The sequence below is a fragment of the Pithys albifrons genome, chromosome 10 (assembly GCF_047495875.1).
Source record: "Pithys albifrons albifrons isolate INPA30051 chromosome 10, PitAlb_v1, whole genome shotgun sequence".
Taxonomy (NCBI): Eukaryota; Metazoa; Chordata; class Aves; order Passeriformes; family Thamnophilidae; genus Pithys; species Pithys albifrons.
The window spans coordinates 20,056,868-20,079,209 of NC_092467.1; the positions used below are offsets into that span (position 1 = coordinate 20,056,868).

The 22,342-nt window shown below is 36.7% G+C and overlaps 1 protein-coding gene across 14 annotated transcripts in view; it reads right to left on the minus strand.

The window, feature by feature from the left end:
• The window catches only part of ADGRL2 (adhesion G protein-coupled receptor L2), a 157,577-nt gene that overhangs the window by 41,443 nt on the left and 93,792 nt on the right, over positions 1-22,342 (minus strand). For all 14 annotated transcript variants that reach the window (XM_071565714.1, XM_071565715.1, XM_071565713.1 and 11 more), the window contains exons 4-5: positions 8,990-9,099; positions 2,642-3,442 (exon numbers count right to left, since the gene is read on the minus strand). In XM_071565714.1, coding sequence (XP_071421815.1) covers positions 2,642-3,442; positions 8,990-9,099 — 911 coding nt within the window. The remainder of the gene's footprint in view (positions 1-2,641; positions 3,443-8,989; positions 9,100-22,342) is intronic.

A 22,342-nucleotide genomic window follows, 5' to 3' on the forward strand; every position in this document is an offset into this window, starting at 1 on the left:
GAAAAAAATAAATATCAGTGTGTGTCTTATCTATCATTATTTCTCCCATGGTAACAGAGGAAAACACACGTTCTGAGTTTCCCACAATGGTCCTAAGTTAATCATTTGAAAAGAAAAAGCCATGACTTCCAATTTTGAGATACTGACCTTGTGACATCATTAAATACTTGATATTAAAGTACTGTTGTAAAGGACACTAAAAGAAGTTTCTTGTGTTAGGTGACTTAAATGTTATCCTAACACCTATGTTGTTGAGTAGATGATGAAGTAACCTCAACTGACCACAAAAATCCCAAACCAAATCAGAACACAAAAATGCCCTTCCATCAACTGTGCTGAAAAGCTGATCTAATTACATATGAGATAAAAAATCCAAATGTGTATGACACATACAGATTCTTTGTGTAACAATCGAAGGATGATCCTCAATTTATATAGACTTTATTCTGAAACAAAGAAGAATTGGGAATATAGTAGAAATAAGTGCAGAAGTAGAAACTGTACAGAGTTTCTTCTTGCTTTTATAGCAGTACATCTCAAGGACAATTATGTTAGATAATTTTTCCTTTCATTTAGTCATTTTTAACTACAGGCAGTAGGCTTCGGCAAAAGAGGAAATGAACTAAACCCGATTTTTAGATTTGCTTCGTACAGACCCATACAAAATTAAAGTATTGGGTATTGGTTTTATCTAAGGAAAAATACCGTTTGTGAATATATGCATCACATATTCAAATAAACCCAGGGTCTTCATATGGTTTCTATATTTTTAAATGGCCAAAATCAAAATATATCTACTGATGTCCTGATGCATTTAAAACCCAAACTCATAACTTACTCAAATATTCCTTCTCTGTCTTCATGGGTGAATGGGCAAACAGCTCAGATGAGAAGCAAGCACCCAGCAGTGTGCCCTGGACCTCTTCTTGTCTAGGTCTGGTTGGAATAAACCATTTCTCCTCCTGCCATGCATGTCAGCAAGGAACCCAGGAACAGGAACTGGTGCTGGAGGATGCTCAAATCTGTTTCTGATATTAGATGGAATGTGGCCAGCACATGTAATGTATCTTAAGATCTTGGTGACTCTCTCATAATAAAAAAATTATGAAATGCCTTACTGGAGACCTTTGGAGGTTTACTAAAGCAAAGGAAGGATTCCACAAAGCCTTTTCTCTCCCTGTTCTTCCTTTACACTTTTCTTTCTATGCAATGATTTAAAGATTAGCTTTTGTCACATTCACAGCAGCTGCCTGAACTGCAAAAGCTACTTAGAGCGTGCAACTCCATTTTCTCCTCTTAAAGCTTTGTAGAATTTAAAATGCATCTTCATCTCAGTTAAACTGAACAAAAAGTAACATGCATGAGAATGTATGAAAATGAAAGCTTTATTTTTTTCTCATTACACAGGTGGTTATGTCTCTGCTAAAAGCAGCCCCAAAGCCTCTCTGAGGAATGGACTAGCTTGACATACAGCAAGTGAAGCTGGCCAGTATGGGTGCCCTCACAGCCTTAGCTCAGTCCCCAGAAACCTGGAAGGTCACTGAGCTTGGCTGTGTATTGTCAGGGAGGTCTGCAGGAGACTGACTGGACAGATCACACTTGGCTCTGGACATCACTAATGTATTGGTCTTAAATGGCCCTGTTCTGCTGCCCCTTTATGTAGTTTCATGCCTGGAAAAACTGAATCTATGTTGATATAATTGTGTACACATTACACAGTTTGCACTGCTGTGCATGAGTCAGATTTGGTGAAGCGGGAAAGCTACTTTTCATGTGGAGAAGCCATTATTACTACTTTTTTGAAGTAGAAAAAACGGCTGCTAAACATGATACCAGTTAGACTAGAGAAGTGAAGTATTACCTTCATTGCTAAAGCAGCTTATCAACATTCTGTGCATTGCTGCATACGTCTTCTGCCACAGAGCAATTCTCTTGGTATTTACTCTCCTCTGTACATGTTAATATGTGGCTGTGCCTGTTCATGTCATTTTTAAGGCTTCCTGAGACCTAAAGGTCTCTTTTTCTTTTCCCTTTTGACAATTAGTATCTTTCCTTTTAGGTAGTGTCTCTTAACTTCTAGTGAGCTGAAATGCCATTGTAAGGGACTTACTGAGAAACCCACTAAAAAGATGTCAGATAATCTTGTCTAACCTGGCATTAGAAACTGTGAAAATAAGGCTGTGGAAAAATACTTACACTTGGTATTGTACATTAACCCCATACATCTCCGCTGGGACCTCCCAGCACACACTGCTCTCTACTGCTGGCGCCAAGAAGTTAAAAGGTCTGCGTGTACGCTGTAATCAATTCAGAAGGCAGGCAACACTGAGCAGATGGGAACAGGCTTATGGCTCAGTGTGAGCCAACCTGAACTCAGTTTAGCTATGGAAGTCAAACTGACGGATGGTATAATGTAAGTAATTCCCCAACTCATTCTCAAACACAGAAGAGTAATTCTACTTCTCTTCACAGGTTCTGCAAATTTGTCTTGTACCCCTGTAATGCTGCACTGCTCAGCACTGTGCAGACAAACAACCCTTCCTTGCCCTTCTACCAAGAGCTAAGACCAAAAGTATTGTAACTTAGTTCTTGGAATGGGAACACAAATTGATTAAAATGAAGGAAAAAAAGAAATCCTTACCTTGGGCAGGGTCAGGTGGGCCAAACTCCAAAGAATATCGCAGAATGAAGTTGTTATTCCACACATACAGCTGGTTGTCTCTAGGGTTGTAATCCACTGCGGCGATGTACTGGTACTGGTTGGGGAAAGGGATGTCTACGTGCTCTCCTCTGCTTAACCTGGTGTTGTAGATGTAATCGATGGCATTCCTGCCAGTCTCACTCTCATTGTCCTGATACACCGACCGCACTACATACAGGACACCACATATCATGAAAGCATTGGACGCTGCCCGCTTGTCATATGTTGTTTCCCAGGTGGCTTCAAAACGCAGAGTGTAGGGGTTCAGCTGGCTAATTACTATCATCCCGTTGTTTTGCTCCGTAGCGTAAATTACCCATAAGCCATTTTCATCAACTGCCAAATCAATATCAGTCTTTCCTCCCCATCGATATGGAGATGTGTCATGGTAATTAGCATAATTGATTATGGCCTCTCCACTCTTAATTCTAGTCCTCAAGTCAAATTTTACTATGTTCCTAGTTCTTTCCTTGTTAAAAAAGACAGCACCGTCATACACTACAAATCCAGTACCATCCACTCGATTTGGGAGTTTATACGTTGTCTGCTGGCGGCCATTTTGGAAGTCCTCTAAAGAAGCGTATTCTATCAAAGTATCGGTGCGATATGGAGTCCATGGCATGAAGTATATTTTATCTGCAGCCTGGAGAGGGTCTTTGCACCAAGCACCTGCTTTTTGTTCAGCTTCATATAAATACGGTGAGTCCACAATTGCTTTCAACGTCCCCGGGCAAACAAAAACTAACAGTCACAGAGAGAAGTAAGACAAGAATTATGTCAAATTAAGACTGTCTCATAATAAAAATTCAAAAAAGAAAAAAAAAAGGTAGGTAAATCATAATGACTGTGTCAGGAAGAAAAAAAAATCCATTTAATTGGCACTAGATTATACCTCATGTTGTAATTAATGCAATTATCACCCTTTATCATCCACTTTTCTTAAAGTTACCATGTTCTTGCTGTACCAGTAAAGAAAGTGGATGGGAACTGTTTTCACTAGTACAGACCAAGGCTCAATGGCGTACACAGACAGCTGAAAATGTAGAGCTACTCTTGCATTTTTGTTTCAGACTTTTAGTGAGTACGTATTAACGCTCCAGAGCTTTTAACTGGTGTGCAGCAGTGCGCTAGGTCATTTCAGTCCAAAAAAAAAATCACATCAACTTGTTTAGAACTTTAAGAAGTGGTGAGGCTGAAAAAGGAGATGCCTCGATTAAAAATAAAGGAACAAAACAAATCATCAGGTATATAGAGAAAGCAATTAGGAGCAGAGAAAACAAAACACAACCAAAGCAATGAATGAAACAGACCAGGAAACCCTGTAACCATGGCATGCTATGGAGAGGGTTCTGGAAGCCAGGCAAGATGACACTTGATTAACAAGAATTTACCCAAGGGTGAGAGAAAGAGAGGGAAAGAAAGACAAAGAGAAAGGGAGAGAAAAAAGCAAGGGAGTCTTCCCTCCAGCCCAAGGACTTCAGATACTATACCCCGCCACCTACTTTAAGCAGCCAAGTCACTTTATTGCAAACAGTCGACTTCTTTATGAGGTGTACTTATGAGATCCTGCTGATTATCATAATATAAGAGTGTTGTGGGGAGGGGAAGGGAAGAGGTTAACAACCATAAGGCACATAACAAGGAGCTGGGGTTTGGACTGTATACGTTATTTACCTTTTTGCTCCACTTCTATTTTAAGCATCGGAAGAAAAATAAAAAAGTGCAAGGAAAAAAGAAAGAAGATTAACATAAATTGACTATTAATCTAAAAGATTAAATTAGTAACAGACGCTAAACATAGGGAGAATAAGAACTGCACTATATTGGACAAAGAGAAACAGACAACAGGATAACCTAGCAGGAGAGAGATTCTACGGTTACACAAGTGAACATGGATCAATCATTTTAGTAGATTAAGGAGGCAATACAGATATGTTGGCATGTAGTTTCACTTAGTGAACCTGAATAAATAATGAATTACTTTACTAATGCATGCTATACACACTCTTTTTCTTCTAAAAGTATAATGCTATTAAGTTGGTTTTTAAGTGACATATGAGTTTATCATATATGTGGCAAGTGCACATATACATATTACATTAATTAAATAATCAGAAATACAAAATTCAGTATATTAATCATATAGTTTTGCACATGTGCTTAATAAACTCCCCCCATCTTTGCCCCAGACATCCCTCTGCTTTTCTTTCTTGTAAGGAAAGCAGCTTGCACCCTTTAGCTCTCCTTAGGCTTTATTTTATTTGTTTTCCTGAATGTTAATCTTGAGAACTTTTGCCACTTCTTAGTCTATAACTGCAAAATCACACTAGAAGGAATAAGCAAAAATATCTAGAAAAAAGAAGCAAAAGCACAGTAAGCAAAAGGAAAATAGAAGAAAATATTAACAATTAGCTCATTCAGATATTCTCCAGCATCACTGATTAAGCCCGAAACAGCAAGAACAGCCACACTGTTTAAAACAAACATCCATCCTGCCACCATACATGGAAGACACAAACCAAACCCAATTAACAAAGTTATATTACTACAGCAATTCTTCCCCAAGGATGTTTTAAGGAAGTTACACAAAGATATATAGCTGAAGCCCAGTTTGTAAATAGTTTTTCAATATTTATTTGCAATAAACCCCATTTCATATACTCTGTGGCCTTTGAAGTATGCTCTCTTGGTTTCATAAATCGACCTAGAAAATGACAGATGTACCAATCCGTGTAACAGTAGCTGCTGATACCAAGGAAGTGTATCAAAACTATTTGCACAGCTATTAGACTTTCAGTATTACAGTATTATCCTGAAGAATGCCTTTGTATGTTTCACACAAAGTTTTGGATTTTCAGTTTCTTTTAACAAAATTGCATATGATTATTTTGAGAGAATGGTAGTGGTTGATCTGATCTAGTGTTTCTTCAGGAAACAATTCCATAACTTTAGTGGGGAGCAGAATGGGGTTAATATTTTTAAAAAGAGCAATAGTTTTCCTAGCTTTTGTACAGTTATACATCTTCAGGTAAAATAGCTGTTTTTCTGCAATTTGTAATTCTGGAGTTATCCAAGTAAACAGAAGTTGTATTCTGAGGTGAATTCCTGGGTTTCACCATTAGTATTAATGACTTTCTCATGATTCTGTTTGTGAACTTCTATGCATGTGCTTATTCCTCACCGAAGAGCAATATCAATACTGTACCTGCTTAGAATTAGTAATAGGAGAGGGGGGAAAAAGATAGGATAACTAAAATCATTACTGGCATGTCTGCTCTGCATGCACTGGTGTACAGCTGTACATTTTTCAGGGACAGATGGGCTTATTGAAACAAACAAATGCTGCAAAGTCCAATCAATACACACACAGAGAGAATAAAACACTTTAAAATGTTTTCTATTGAACTCCTGAGTCCAAAATAGGCTTAAAATAAAAATGCACAGATGTACAAAATGGCATATTTGATGTTCTTCTTTTAAAAGGGCTGACTTCTGTTAGTCAGTCCAAGTGTCAACATATATTGTGCAGCATAAGTGAAAGAAATGTCAAGTATAGTACTTTCAATTTCTTTGTAATTTAATCAATAACTCTTATTTCAAGAAAAAGCAATGTCTAGAATTTTTGTTGGAGATCCAACAGAGTATCTCAAAAATTGTTTGGTTGGTTTTTTTTGTCTACACTTTGAGATGCAAAAAAGGAAGCTTTTCATTAAGTACTTTCAAACTTAATTAAGTTTGCAAAATTAAGTACTTTCAAATAAGCAATGTAGCTGAGTATTTCTGGAGGCCAGCAAGACATGGAGGAGCTCATAAACTGCATTTTGTACAATGGTAACAGCAACTCCAGTGTGTTAAGAACTCCCATCTTTCACCACAAAACTTTTCATAATTGCTGTTTGTCATGTCTCATGGACTGAAAGCTACCACAAGAAGACATAGCAAATTTTGGAGTCTTGCAGTAACTGAAGTTCAGAAAAAGCAAGAACCGTAACTGAACTTCAGTCAAGAAGTGTCACTAAACTCTGCCCTTCCTAGGCCCACAAAAGCCTATTATATATTCAAAACAAGTCTCTTAAGCTGAGACAGCTGCTATTTGCAAACCTAATGATTTCAGTCATTCTGTACATTTAGATATGGAGCACTGAAACAAATAAGAAAATAAAAATTTAGACTTGTTTATCAGGCATCACAAAAAGACTTGGACAAATAGCAGGATAGGCTTTGTTGGACAGGGAAGAAAGATGGTCAACAATCAAAATGGCTACTGAAGCACAGTGTGGTTTGAAATCAAAGTTTAAAACTGGCTTTAGTAACTTTTTGATGGCTCCTGGTAATGACAGGTGATGCCTCTTACAGTTCTGGAATTGGGCAGTGTCATCACTGTACATGCTGCAGTTGACAAACTCCAAAAGTTACAGACTTTGAAAAGACAAGAAGTATCCAGAATCCTGGGTTATGATAGACACAGAATTGCATACTTCAAAGGGTAGGCTGAAACAATCGACAGTAAAGAAAAATAAACATAATAAAATTAGAATAACTACAAGTTAGAGTACAGGGTAGGCCGCACTGTGGCACTATACTTCTGAAACTGGAAAAGAAAAGATTCCTGTAGATAGCAATACCCAATCGGTAGAACATATCCACACTTCTCTTCCTAAAACGGCATAAAAAATTATGTTTGAATATTATTTGCATTACACTTTTTCTCTATGAGCTAGCCTACTGGAACTGGAAACGTAACCTCTTGTCATTTGACTGACTTCATGGTTTGGAATCAGATGCACTGCCCTCTTTCTGAGAATTTGGGAATGAAAATAGCGCTAAAGTAGAAGTGGTCTTTGTGGAACAAAACTTTGGTTAGATTGGGGTAAGACATCACTCCTCAAAAGTGGCACGAGAAGAACAGTTACAACAAGCCACCGATACCACACACAGGAGGAATGGTACTAGAGATCACTGTTTGCTGTGGGCTTCCAATCCTACAAATGGTACAGGGAAAAAAATCAGCAAGCAACCATTTCACAATGACACAGCAGAAATGAAGAAAAAACAGATGATCTGTGTTTGGCCTTTAACATCAGTGAAGGATCAGTGTGGTGAAGCAGTACAGAGTAGTATTTCAGTTTCAGAAGACTAAATTTATAATTGCGCAGGAAGCAGTATAGACAGTTTTGACATAGCTTTGCTTATGCCAGAACTCATTTCCTTCCTTTTTGGATATATGCTGTCACCACAGTGTTTTTGCATCTCAGACTTGGCCTGTTTCCTGTACCAACAGAAAATGTGACTTTGGTTAAGGATTACTGCAGATCAAGAAATACATGCTTAATAATAACTCAAGGGAATGATCAGTGCACTGCTCAAATTCCATTGCAAGCACAGCTATTTCTCTGCTGAGTTACAAGATGTGGGAGAAGTCACTGAAAAGAATGATCTTACAAGAAAGCAAAACCAGTTAAAAGTGTCAAATCTTTTATGAACATGCATACATATCAATGAAAAAAAGCATTCATTATTGCAAGGAAATAAGAAGTATGTCTATAGCTACAGAACTTTGGCATTAGAAAGAACATTATACAAAACTGCTGAAGCAGCCATAATGTCACATTTATCTATCTCAATATCATTTCAGTATTTACCTTGTTTTCAGTGAAAAATTCTGTTTCGGCACAATTCATATTTTGTCTGTAAATTAAAAGTGAATATTTCTTCCTCACTCTTTTCCCCTTTTCTTTTAAGAACCCAGTTTGAGTAACTTATTAATGAATTATTCACTCTGAATCTGAGTTCATTTATAACAAAGCACAAAGTTCTCTTACAAAGTCCTCCAACTGGTCATTTGCCTCTAAGTGTCAGTGCTGGGTTTTGCTGTGCACCCAGAGTCACCACAACAGCAGGTAGCCTTTCAAGTAGATCATGATTAAAATTGAAGTCAATTCCTGCTTTACAAGTCTGTGAGCCAAGCCAATTTGTCAGCAACTGGTAGCGGGCAAAAGTACAAATTTCTATCTGGCCTATTCAATAGCTAATTTGAGTTTGTTTTCTGGAAAAACAGTAGCCTTAAAAGCCAAACACTTAAGAACACAGACAGACACTTGGCCAGCATCACACCATGGCTTCCTTCCACACTTTGTGAAGCTAATTGGAGGGCCCTAGTCTGCAAGTGCTTTGCATGCATAATGGGTCTGTGGGCCATAAACATACACTTCTTTTCCATGTAACAACACTCCAGCTTCAATTGTGATGGACAGAGGAAGTGAGCAAGAACAAAAAGATTATACTTACTGTAAGGAACACATTCATACTGAACTTCTAGATATTTGTATGTTCCAGGACAAGGATCAGGAAACACGTCTGACCCAGTAACTACTATACACTGTGTTCGGTTGTTGCACCTGTAATGGGGAAAGAAAGAAAGTTAATTAATGTAAAATTATATTTAATTTGCAAGTTCATAGTCAAGTACTACATTCAGTGCTAACTCTCTTCACACTTGGGCAGTCCAATCCATAAGACAACAAAGTTAAGTAATACTAATTAGCCAAAGTCCAAAAAAGGGCTTCAAGACAATATTTTAGTTCAGGCTTAATAGTTTTAAATTTGGAGATTGATGTTATCTTAAATGCCCCCGTGGTAGAGACAGCTGTACCAAGTATATAGTGATTTGATACTATTGTTCAATAAAATGAAAACAAAACGCAAAGATGATATAATTGAAAAAAGTGCAATTCTGAATAGTGTATAACACCACCAATGAGTAATTCCTTCCATCTTTAGAGATATACATACTGCTGAATGGTTTTTCATCTTGGAGAGATATTTTTTGTGATTCAAGGAAATTAGTTTGGTTGGAAGAGATATTGTAGACAAAGAACATTAGTATTTCCATTTAAATTATTTTAGGAGCAATTTGAGGACTCTTGTTAGGCTATAGGAAGAGGTAAAGATTCACCATCTGAGGAAATTAGAAAAACAGTTAAAATGAAGAACTGCGAGAAAATAAATTAAAATATATTCTTCAAGAAAATAAATTAAAATATATTTTAGAGGAGACTAAGTACTGAAACATATAAATTATTTGCTTAACAATGAAAGCAAATGCATTTTGATACAAAGAACAACTTTATTACAATGTGTCCAACCACGAGAATTGACTGAATTTAACATTTTTATTTATTAGTATTAGTATTATTAATATTATTATTAATACTACTAATATTAATACTAATACTACTACTAATAAAGATATTTTAGACTACTATTAAATTTTCCAGAATAAAAAATTCCGAAGAAATACTATCTTGGAGGTTAATGGTGAAAAAACAATCACCTAATCCTGAAGAGATGGTCAAAATGTACTACGAAAAAATAGTCACAAGGAAGTGAAGAAAAAAAAAGAGAAGCTCAGGGAGTTTGGTGACTGAAAGAAAGAGCTTGGCTGATCTTCTCAGGGATTAGTTTTGTTTGTCAGCAAACTGAATAACAGAAGTCTGAACTTAAGTAATAGACTAGCCTTTGACTCCAGCTGTACATCAACTTCTCTATTGCCCTGCTACTTCCCACACTCCCTCAATACTGCATCCCAAGCTAAAAGAATCTGTCGTGTATCAATGGCTTTCCACAGCTGTATAATGCCAACAGGTATTGGAATAATTCATGCTGCCTCATAAAAGGTAGAGCAAGCACATTTGAAGAACTCTAACATAAATCACTTCTCTTTTTATACAGCAATCAAACTAGTCCAGAGCTGGTCACGACATGCTGTGCCTTTTTGCTGACTAAACTCAGGAACAACAATTCTTCTAACTCGATCAGTTAATTCTTCTTTTTGTTTCCTTTTTTTTTTTTTTTGAAACTACTTACTTACTCATAGCATCATAAGACTCATAAGTGCAGGGATTTCTGTGTATATGCACAACCACTGATACAGGTAGATGGCAAGGAGTTCACCTGCCACTTTTACCAGGGATCCCAGTCAGGTCCCTGGTACAGTATTGCACAGGTAACATGGCACCACTCCCACTGGCATCATCTGTCAGTGCAACAGCTCATGCAGTATATTAGGCAGTCTGGAAAGAGCACAACACATCCAATGGCTTCCTACCTATGCTGAAGTGGTGAAATGTGCACCTGGCTTGCAGAGAAAATAACTGTACTCAATCTGTAACACTGAAAATGTACACCCAGGCATTCACAAGAAGGACAAAGTGCTGCTGCTGTGTATATTGTGTAGATGGAGTCTGCAGAAGCAGCAGAAGGCAATACGGCCCCCAAAGTCACAGATCTCTCTGTAATATCCCCCAAACAGGTTTTTACACCCTACATAATGTGATGTCAAATCACAAATACTCAGGTAGACTAGCAAGAATGAGCAAACCTCAGATGTAAGATTTTGTAACAAATTTCTTTACATGTCTTTGTGTTTTTTTAGTGAAAACCTTATGCTGAAACCAAAATAATTCCTGCAAGAAGGCTTCTTGTAGTACATCATTCAGTATGATGGTCTTCACAGCTATGAACTGTATGAAAATTTTAGTGTATAGTTTAAAGAGCAACAATTAACACAGAATTATTTATCTGTTACAAAATAAAATGAGTCCATGTTGGGAGAAATTGCTTGACAATTAAAATAATGAAGGTCACATTTAGCGGTGGGAAAAAGATGGACTCTTGTTCCCTTGTGAAAAGGTGTTTTCTTGTGCTTCATTTTCTGCCAGTGAAAGACTTAATGTTGCCATCAGCCAAAAAAATGAGAACTTAACTTTAGCTTTTATCAAAGGTTGCGCAATAATAATTCAAAAGAAAATTCGGGTGTTTTCTGTGTGCAGTAAGTGTTGGTGTCAAACTTCAGGCATTGAGTGGTGCTTACAGGAAGTTGCTGACACACTAAAAACTTTTGACTATTTCTTGAGAAAAGATTTCACGTGCTGTGGACAAGGTTACCTTTAACTCATCTTTGGCCAAAACAAAGGAGACACCAATACCAAAACAACGAGCTGTGCCCACTCCGGCAGAACACAGCAGTGCTAACAACCACACTAGCACCTCACCAAGCAGTGCAATCACTTGAATATCTAAATGAATAGAGTGTTTGTGCTTTAAGTTGTAGTTTTTCATATTCAAATCACTGATTTTGCTGCATTGTTGGTTGCATTTTATAAAAACTGAGTAATTTTTGTATGACGTTCTAATTTCCATGCACTTCTAAGATACCAAATTGAAGACACTTGATTAGGATATTCCCATTTTAAAAAGTTGACATTTGGGTAACTATCTGTTATGTAGTTAGTGGTCATACTTCCATTAGAGTGAGACAGTCAAGAAAAACCAAGAGCAACTACAGCAGCTGTCAATCCCAATTCATGGGTTACAGAGAGCAGATGAAGAGTAAGTGGACTTTGTAGAGGTAGTTCTGAAACAAGTAATTCAAGGAATTTACATTACTGTGATTTATTCTCTGGATAAATTAAAGTTGTCTGTGACATTGTTTTGCTCTGTAAAACCAGGGATACTTGTCTGTTAGTTATTGCTCTACAGTGCAGCTGCTGGCTGCAAAAAGACATTGAACAAACTGATAAAGGTTTCAGTTGAGCTTCTTTAAAACAAGACACACTGAATCCTGTGGTATACTGGACAAAAGAGATTCCACTCTCCACAAAATAGCACTAAACTGCAGATTATCCTACATGGCTACAGGTTATCGAAGCTACCTCCCCAGTGCCATAAAAGAACTTCATAACTTTGAGAAACCTTCACACTTAGAAACATTGTGCTCAAAAAAGAGGATACTGCGCTGCTACAGACTTCAATAGGGTGACCCATTTTCATTCCTTTTTTTAATGGGCAAGCACTTTCTGTGTCACAGGATTCTCTAAAGGGAAGACTATAGTGGAACTAAAGTTCCTAGCAATTTGCAAAATTGACCTAGACAGCATCATGAAAAAAAAAATCCAAACCTCAAAAACCTTAACTTGCAAGTAAGTTGAAGTCCCTTATTCACTTTAACATTTTTCCCCCCTACACAGTATACTGTTACTTTGGTTCATCTATTCAACCTCTTTTAGAATTGTTCCAATGAAAGCATGATACAAACCAGCTGCAATTTCTGCAATTTTAAGATGTGAAATCACAAATACTTTGGTGTTTCAGTCTTTAATCAGTGTTTAAGTTTTCTGTAGGTTTTAAGTACCATTTGTGTTCTGCATCTACATAAATGCATACTTTCCCAGCATATGTTAAAATATGCACATTCTCAAATTTTTATGTACATTCTTAAAATTCCTATCATCTCTCACTGAGAGATGTCTTCACACTTAAGACATTCATAATATTCACAAAGATTTATGATATAATGACTTTGCCACTTACAAGGAAATAAACTACATTTGCAAAGAACTCTATAAACTCAATAACAGTTACTTTATGCAACGTAATGTATGAATTAAATTTGAAATCCTAGTTAGGAAAAGACTAACTGGAGCAGTGAAAGAATGATGATTCAGGTTCCTGTGCAAGCAGCAACAAGTGTTTTGCGAAGGGAAATGCAGAAATTGCCACTATTTTCATGAATGCAAGGAACAATTGTGTACTCTGATACTCATTTCTTCTGTATTTTAGTATGAATGAAAAAAGGTTACATCTTCATAACGCAGATGCATCACTGAGAATAATCTAAAAATCAAATTGAGTGTTTAATTAACAGTTACAGTATAATGTCTGAACTACTTTCACCTAAAAAAATAAAGACTGTGCAAATGTGGAATGGTCCCTTCACATTACAGATGAATACAGACAGAATAAGCAAAGTAAAGTAACTCCAGCAAAGCTGTTATGTTATTAAGTATCTTCTGCTCAGGATGTAGCCATGGCCCTGCTGCATCCATCCTCTGTGCTCTGCTTTAAGGAGAGCTGTTTTTCCATGACAATTTGTTTGCATTTCAACTCTAATCTCGACTTGTAAAATTCCCAGCAAATTGCTTCTGATTTGGGGGTTTGTGGGTTTTTTTGTTGGTTTGGGGTTTTTAAAATTATCTTATGTTTATGATTGCACTTTTCCAGGTGCAATGTATGGAGATGAGATTCCACGTGCAATCTATTGTGTGAGGTGTTTTAATCAATAAACTTGTTCTGCTGATTAAGCAGGGGTTCTGCCTTGGAAAGATAACATTAGTTTCTCCTGTCATGCTCCAAAAGCTATTGGGAATCTTCACCAGATCATTAGATATGCTACAATAAAGCTTTGGTACATTCTCTCTTCTTTCTTAAATTACTTCTTCACTGTCCTATCATTCCTCGTCACTGCTGGCACTGCATTATTATTACAGCTCCCCTGAAACTTGCACTAGAGCTATGTCTGCAGGCCATAGGATGCCATTTTCAATTGAAGCTTCTGCTTGAAAATATAAATTAAGAAAATTTCATTATCTCCTGCCAAGGGCCATTATTCACCATTGTTCTAAAGAAGATTAAAAACACGCAGTCTATGGACTTGAACAAATACTCCACCATTAAAATGAAAAACACAGTGTATCATGACTGGACCAGAAAGTGCTTCACTGGAATCTGAAAAGCAGACTCTGGAAAGACACTAGCATTACATGGATCAGAGCAACTGAGTGAAGGAAGAGGTCCTTTATGGACAAATCACATCTGTCATAGAAAGATACATACAGATCCTTTTCAAGTGGTTCTTGCAGTTTGCAAAAATAAACTCTGCATGAAATAATGTCCACATTGTAATTTAGCCTTCAAATGCTTTTGTTTTGCATATGCAACTTTGACAAAGAAATATAAAAGAAATATCATGTTATTTTGAAAAGAATATGGATTAATGACTAGCCAGAAAAGAACTACCAAAATAATTTTGGGTATTCCTGCATTCCTCAATTCTGTGAATGCAACGTTTCATTAAGTAGGGTAAAATGCAAATACAGAAAACACTCATGTGTACTTCACTACAAAAAAAAAAGAAAAGGTATAAACCCATATTTAATAAAGAAAATTAATTTTAATAACATTGTTGATACATACTTTAAAATCTATCTTGGTATGTTTTGAAACTTTCCAGTCAGATCTGACAATATTTCTCTTTCAGCATATTGACTAAATACTTAAAAGCTAGCACGATGGCATATTCCTGAGTATCGCCTGCAGCAACCTGCTTAAACACCACTCGAGGCACGTAAACTCTGAGTTGGAGCACCACATACTCCATATGGTCGTCTTGTTCCTTATTCATCCTGGGTGAGCTGTAGTCTGAGTAAAAAGATACAGGAATGTGGGATGAATACACTTTATGTGTTGACTTAAATTGAAAAATTCCTGAACCTCTTTCACCTAGAGGAAGTAGCTGTCTTTACAGCTGTACTCCTGCTGGTCTGCAACTGTCATGTGAGATGTGGTCTTGCTTTTGTATGCATATTCACTAAATCTCCACTCCTGCAACTAAACTCAAAGTTACCTATGTATGAAAATGTCAGATATTACTTCAATGTTACGTTTTATTAATCTGGTCTTGGAAAGTACATACAAATCTTAGATATAAAATAGCCAGAGAACAGAGATTTTATTTTAGGGGTGTTTAGATAAAATTATTTAAAGAAATGTATTTAAATCTGAGTTTCAAGTTCACTTCACAAGCAATACAAGATTACATCCTGCAACCTGAGTTACCAATTTAAGTGCAACCAAAGCCTGAAAGAAAGACCTGGTAAGAAAACTCAGCCTTTTTCTAAGGCCTGGATTTGAAGCAGCATTGGCCAGCCATCACTGCCATTTCCAGAGTGCTCCAGCAACCACAGCAGCAGCAGCACAGCCCTAACCATGCAGGAGGAGTGAGCACACACATCTCCACAGAGCCATGCTTCCTTAAAGAAAGACACACAATCCTGGAACTGGCCTTTTAAAAACCCAGGAAGTCACACTGACAATGTTGCTTACTCACGTGTAAGATTCTCTAAAAATTATTTTCAAGTTAGAATCCCCAAAACTATTACAGGGGAATGAGCATGAAAAAGCAAAACAGTAGCAATATTACCTAGCTCAAAGAGGAAACAGATTTACTGTGCTGTGGCTGGTAGTTTTCATAATCTAAGGAAAAAAAAGGAGATACATGAGCAGGTATAATAGCGGAATGTGGCCATAAGAGATGTGTCTAGGTATTGGCAACCCTCCTGTGACCACTAAAGCAGAGGCATGCTGGAACTTGGTTTGAAAATTCACGAACCAGCCCTGGGATTTCTACGCACTTGGCAAAGTGACCATTACAGCAATAAACCTGGCAGGTTTAGATGAAAAATATTTGGGGGAAAAAAAGAGACATTTTTTTCTGTGTGTTTTCTTTTTTTAAATATATTGATGATTTGTTGAATCTTCCTAATTATCAAATAAACACAGATAAGGAAGCAAAATAGCACACAATTAATATTGTAAAAGAAGGTGCACCACAGCGTTGTTTCTGTTTGCCCAATAAAAATGCAATAATATTTAACTGTGCTTTCTTTGTACAATGCAATCTTGTGGGAGTCTAGGGGTACATATTAAGCATAAAACCTCCAAATAGACAATAAAATACAGGATAAAATATGCAACTCCCACAGGCCTTTTCTTAAGATTACCCAGTCTAATTCACTATCAATGAATGTATATCAGACTTGTATGGCAAAGTAATTTAACATTATTTCTTGCTTTCAACCTCTTCTTACAACTTTAATACATTTAGTTATGACCCATTTGCCTTTTAGTATTCATGTCTCTAAGTTCAAAGCAGTCAGTGTTAAAATGATGAATCTTCTCACTTACTCACATCTGAGCTATCAGAAATAGTTTTTCTTGTTAAAATTCATCTTTGTTCTAGTACTTTGCTTATTGGTGTAAATGCTATTATTATTGGGTTATCATTAACCTGAAACTGTAGCATCAGATAAAATAGGAAAAGGGAAAAAAAAGAAAAAGAAAAAGGACATGTGGATTTCAGTGCATACGTAACTCCTGCCGCCTCTTGGTATTTTTAAGTGCTTTTTTAATCCCATCTCTCTATCCCCACTACTTTCTACTACATATATGAAAGGTCTACTAGAATGACCAGAGCTCACGAGGAGTTGGCTGTAAATCAAGGACAGCAAAACTAGATACGAAAATGCCATGAGGTGTGCAAAGTACATAGAACAATCTCCTGCTGCAGTTTGCATAGGTGCAATCCCAAACCCTGCAACAGTATGAAGCAGAGACCTGCTGTTTAGAGAAAATGTTTCTAGTGGAACCCTACCTGAGGAAAAAGAAATGGAAATACAGTAATTTTCATAATCTTGTCATATTATTTATGTGCATGCATATTTGCAAGCCAGCTACAGCATGGGATTAGAGAGAGTGTATGTCTTTGCACACCAAATAAGCCAAGCAGATCTGCACTGCTGAAAAGTAATCAGTACAAAACATTCAATTAAATGTTTCACCACTTAGACAAAATAAATAGCCTGCAGCTATGCTTATTTACTAATGAAAACTTTAGTAGTGCAGTATCGTCATATCTGAGCAATTTACACAGATTATTCACACTGAGTGAGCATAAGTGCAGCAACACGCCTTGTGCGTTTTAGCAGGTTTCAGGGGAGAACATAGTGCTGTGTAACAAACTCAGAGCTTTACGAAGGGGCATTCATTTCTGAGGCACAGTGTTAGAGCAGAGCTACAGGAAATCCAAGAGAAAATCCTGAAGCACAGTGTCTGATCCTTAGGAATACCACTATAACAAACCCACAGGAGAAGAGACTACCAGGTAAAGAGGACAAGATAAGACTTAAAACCCTTTAAATTTTTTTTTCTTTTTCTGCAGCAATGTTGATCTTTTTTATCCATAGCTTGGCATGCAGCATATTCATAATGTATTTAAAAGTTATGTAACTTGAGTCAGCTTCTGAGTCATTATTAAATGAGTAATATGAATAATTATAATACCGAAAATACTGGAAATATGTAACTTTATCCTTCATGTTAATTTGCCCAGATCTGAAACACATTTTTAACAATCACCCATTTTAATTGCTGAAATAAGGTATTTTAAATGACAGGTGTGATTTTTTACTGCAACTTCTGAAATACAGAAGCCTTGGTAGACTTTCAATACTCACACGTTCAACCAACTCCAGGTCTGTGCAATACAAGTTCAGCTTGTTTCACTACGGGTCTCCTGAGTTTAACACATCTCTTCTGCTAACAGAAATGCATATTCAACATGAAACTACCTCGTCGCTAACAGGAAATTAAGACGTGGTCATTTACAGAATTGGCCACACAGACAACTGGATTCCATAGAGTCCTTCAGTTTCCCTGTGCAATGGACAGGATGAGGAGAATTTCAAATGGGGGGTGCAGTGGGCACGACTCTAACTCAACTTTAACATAAGCACTCAACTTGAATAATTAAAATTATTATAGCCTGTATCATTAGGAGAAGTTATTTATAAAAATGTTCACCTACTGCAGTTTGCATATGGAAAAATGACCATATTTTTAACAAGGAAAATGGGAAATCGCTATGGGATGCCCTACTAAGATTAAATTAGCAAGATCTTGTTATTAGACCATATAAAAGATACACCATAATAAGACATGACCTTGCAGAACCTTGGAGCCAATCTGATTTTTTTCCCCCTGTAACCTTTCCTAATTATCTGCAAAGCTACAGACCCTTTTGTGGCAGGTTATTTTTCTGTGAATAGTGAGGGGGTTTGGGCTTTTAAATATTTAATTAGTCTTCTGATATCAGAATTGTTGCACATGCCAACTGCTTCGATTTTCAAACTGTGTTCATTCTAATTATGTTCAGGTTTAGATTGGTCATCCCAAACCTCTCACTCTTGTAATTATTTACTCCTTAAAGATCATTCAGCGGAGAAATATTTTTCACCCTTATGGCTCTTTCTTTCCACAAATGGCTTTTCTGGTCCGTTAATTACCCACTCAGAGGATTAGAGTTTGTAATAATGCAAGAGATCCTGCATGTAAGATGAGTTTTACAGGGTGAAAAAGAATAAATTGTTTTTTGTAAACTTGCCTTGGGGAATATCCCCTTTTTGGGTTGTAATTTTCATCAACAGAGGCCATGTGCCCACTACTGCATATCCTCCAATTCCACAGGGCTACGGAGTGACTCATTTGTAGGGCTTAACAGAACTCAGAGAAAAATACTGAGCAAGAGGCAAAAGGCATCTTGATTATTTTAAGAGATTTCGAAAAGCGCAATCTGCTGGCAATAAGGTACAGTCCTTTTTCTCATAATTTTTAATGTAGATTTCATGGCCCTAAAGTTATGTATATTTAACTGATAACTAATAATAAAATTACAACTTTTCTCATTTCATCTGCTGATTTTTTCCAGAAGTGCTGGTAGATCTTTCATCAACTCTGTAACAGTGGTGTCATTTCCTATTAAAATGTGTCTGAGAGTCCTCACTACAAGTACTTTCTTTTCTTCTGAGAGGAATGCTTGTCACAAAAGCACTGTTATTCATTACCCACAGTGATGTCTGGATCTAATTATCATCTGGAAAGCTTGCACGGCTTTCAGGTATAGGACTTCCCGTGCAAAAGTATCCTGTTCTAACTTGGAAAGCACAATCCCACTTTCTTCTTTGCAATTTGAAGGTAAGGGATTAAGTTACTGGTCTGAGCTGTGCACTCCATCGTCCCTGGAACTTCCAGTTTTAAGCCCAACAAAGTTTAGGGGACTGCTTCCGTTGGCTTGTTTCCACATCTGCAAAAATCCTCTCTATTGTGCAGTTGTTCTTTATGCAAGTCAAGCAGATTCACCACTGTAAACATAGATCAGAAAATTCACTGGCTTGACTCTGTCAATGCATGGACAACCTTTAATTGTGTCAAAAATATTCATGATCTAATCCTTTTATCAAACTGTCTACCACTGGAGGAGTCTCGTGCCTGCACAATTAAAAACCGCATGTCAGCCATACATAATACTGTGTTACATCTGATTCAAATCCTTTACTATTGAAATAAGCACTGGGCTGACAGCAGGAAGTGGCTGATAAGAAAGCAACAAGCCATTGCTGATGGCATTCATGATAACTGAGCTCTAACTCATATGTGTTCTGTCTACAGTACATTACCCAAAGTGCTCCTGTTTTAAATGCAACTCCAGGAGGTGTTCTTTTGCTGTATCTCTGTCACAAAGGCAGCAAAATTATCCAAGAAAACTAAATACAGAAAGTAAATTTTGTTTTTCATACCCACCAGTGATGCTGGCACCAGAATAATATACTGAAAGTGATATCACTGCTGTTATATCCCAGATGAAAAACACCTACAGCTTCATTAGAGTAACAGTACAGTTGAGCTCAACGCTGGTAAGAAATTCAGTAAATAGGGAAAGATTATGGGTTCAGAACTATCACGCTATTACTGCACTTACAACTCAGTCTAAATGAAAATATTTAAGAGACAGAGCACAAACTCTTGAGTTATGGTGAAACAATTTTACAGTGCTGCAAAAAGGTGTGGATTATATCTATTTCCAAATTGCTTCTTCATCATACAGAGACATATCACAAGAAGCAAAGTAAAGATCACAGACCACTACTAAGAAATGAATATAGATGCCTTTGCACTTACAACAGCAAAATACACATCTTGCCAGATGAAACTTTATACAGCTTGGTGTCATTAAGAAGGAGTAAGACTTCTTCCTTCAAAGTGTTTGAACTTCATGACTTTGGTCAGGACAGCTTGCCAAATGAAATTATTTTGCTGCCTCATTTCTTTTTTTTCTGTTTTGCATGTGTGTTTGAGTGTATTGGAGGGTATGGAGGTGTGGGGGTGTGTGTGTATGTACCAGAAGAAACTGAAATGCAAAAGTCCCTATAGCTATCGCTTTATTGGGTAAAAGCTTGCAATAGTAAATCTGTAGTAAAGCTTCTGTACTGCAAGTGTATTATAAAGCAGGTTTGACATGGAAAAATTCCTCATGGTAAGAACCTTTCCTTCCCATTGATGTGCCTACAGCAGGCTAAAAATATCCTGAATACTGAGTATTCAGTCTATGTAACACTCTTAAGACTGCATTAACTTCATTGCAGTAACTTGTTTTATAGGCTCAGTTCATCATGACCTATAAAATGTTAAGCTGAAGTGCTTTAAATATCTGCTAACACCATGTGCAAGCCTGGGAGTACAAGGCACTGTGCTGTGAAGCGGCAAAGACAGTACTCTTCTGAGAAAGTAGCACGCACTCTTATGTCACTGATATAAACAGGGTAAGCGTGCTAAATAATGTATGAAACAGGCAGCCAATCTTTATATAAAATGGGAATTCTAGTTGAATTCTTTGTTTGATTTTATTTTACCAGTATGATATTAGTTTTTGAGATTGCTTCTTTAAAAAACATAGAAGTTGGCTATCATGCTATACTAAGGGGCATACACACAAACTCCTTTCATTCACAGTTATTATTTGAAAGAAAAAACCCAAACCTCTTTTATTTGTGGCAGTAGTATTTTTGCTAATTATTGTTCTGCAATACGAAGAAGATAAAATGCAAAGAGGGAAATTATCCATGTTTTTCAGTAATCATGGCCCACTTATTAAGCAATTAGATTGCAATTTTATTATTAGAGATGAAAAAAAAGAAATGCTGTAAAATACCATTATTGCTTGCATCTTTGATCCTTAAACTCTTCCATTTCAGCAACCTCATTAATGTCAAAATGCCATGGACATGGCCACTCCTTTTTAGACAGTATACCCTGGGCACACACAGAATCTATGGGATTCAATAAAGAAGATTTTCTTGTTGAATTCAACTAAAAGCTTAATTGAGCCACAGAGGTCAGAAGGTTCTTTTTATTTTAAGTAGGAGATTATTCTGTGGCAGACGAAAATTTATAGAATATGAGATCTGCTCATTTCTATACTATTCTGTAGCTAGTTTTCAATTTTTAAACCCATGTTACCCTTCTATTCCTTTCCTATGAATTAAACATCTTCACTGTAATAAACTTTAAATTCTATTTCATTTGTGTTAGTAATGAAAACTTTTCACTTTCACAGCTACTGCTTACTTTTAACACCAAAAAGTATTCATAATTTACTTACATACATTTAATTTATATTAGTCTGTCCTAATTCATGATCTATACCCTGCTCTGCCTATCTTCATGTACCTTTTTCATGTGAGATCTGTTTACTAAGTGATATTCAACAGATTTCCTATAGTGCAATGAACCTTAACAGACAGCTTTTAATTGCCTCGCATAGGAAACCACATCACTATTAATTCCACAGCAACAGTATAAAATAAAACTATTGCTTCTCAGACTCTAGAGCAATTAGACCTCTCGGCTATTTGGCTAACTCTGCTTCATGATACCCAGTGCAGTTAATTATATTTTTTGATGTTAATAGTCTCTGTCAGTTTCAAGCATAACTTCTCTTTGATGAATATTTAAATTATATTTGAATAAAAAAATAATCTTGGTTACATTTCATATTCAGCAGTCATCACATCTTAATAAAGGTCTCCTCAGCAAGGGTTGAGATAAATGGCTATATGAACACACATATAAAGGCCTAAATCAACTTATCAGATAATGTAGCTGTTTTGGCTAAGTATTATAGAGGATATA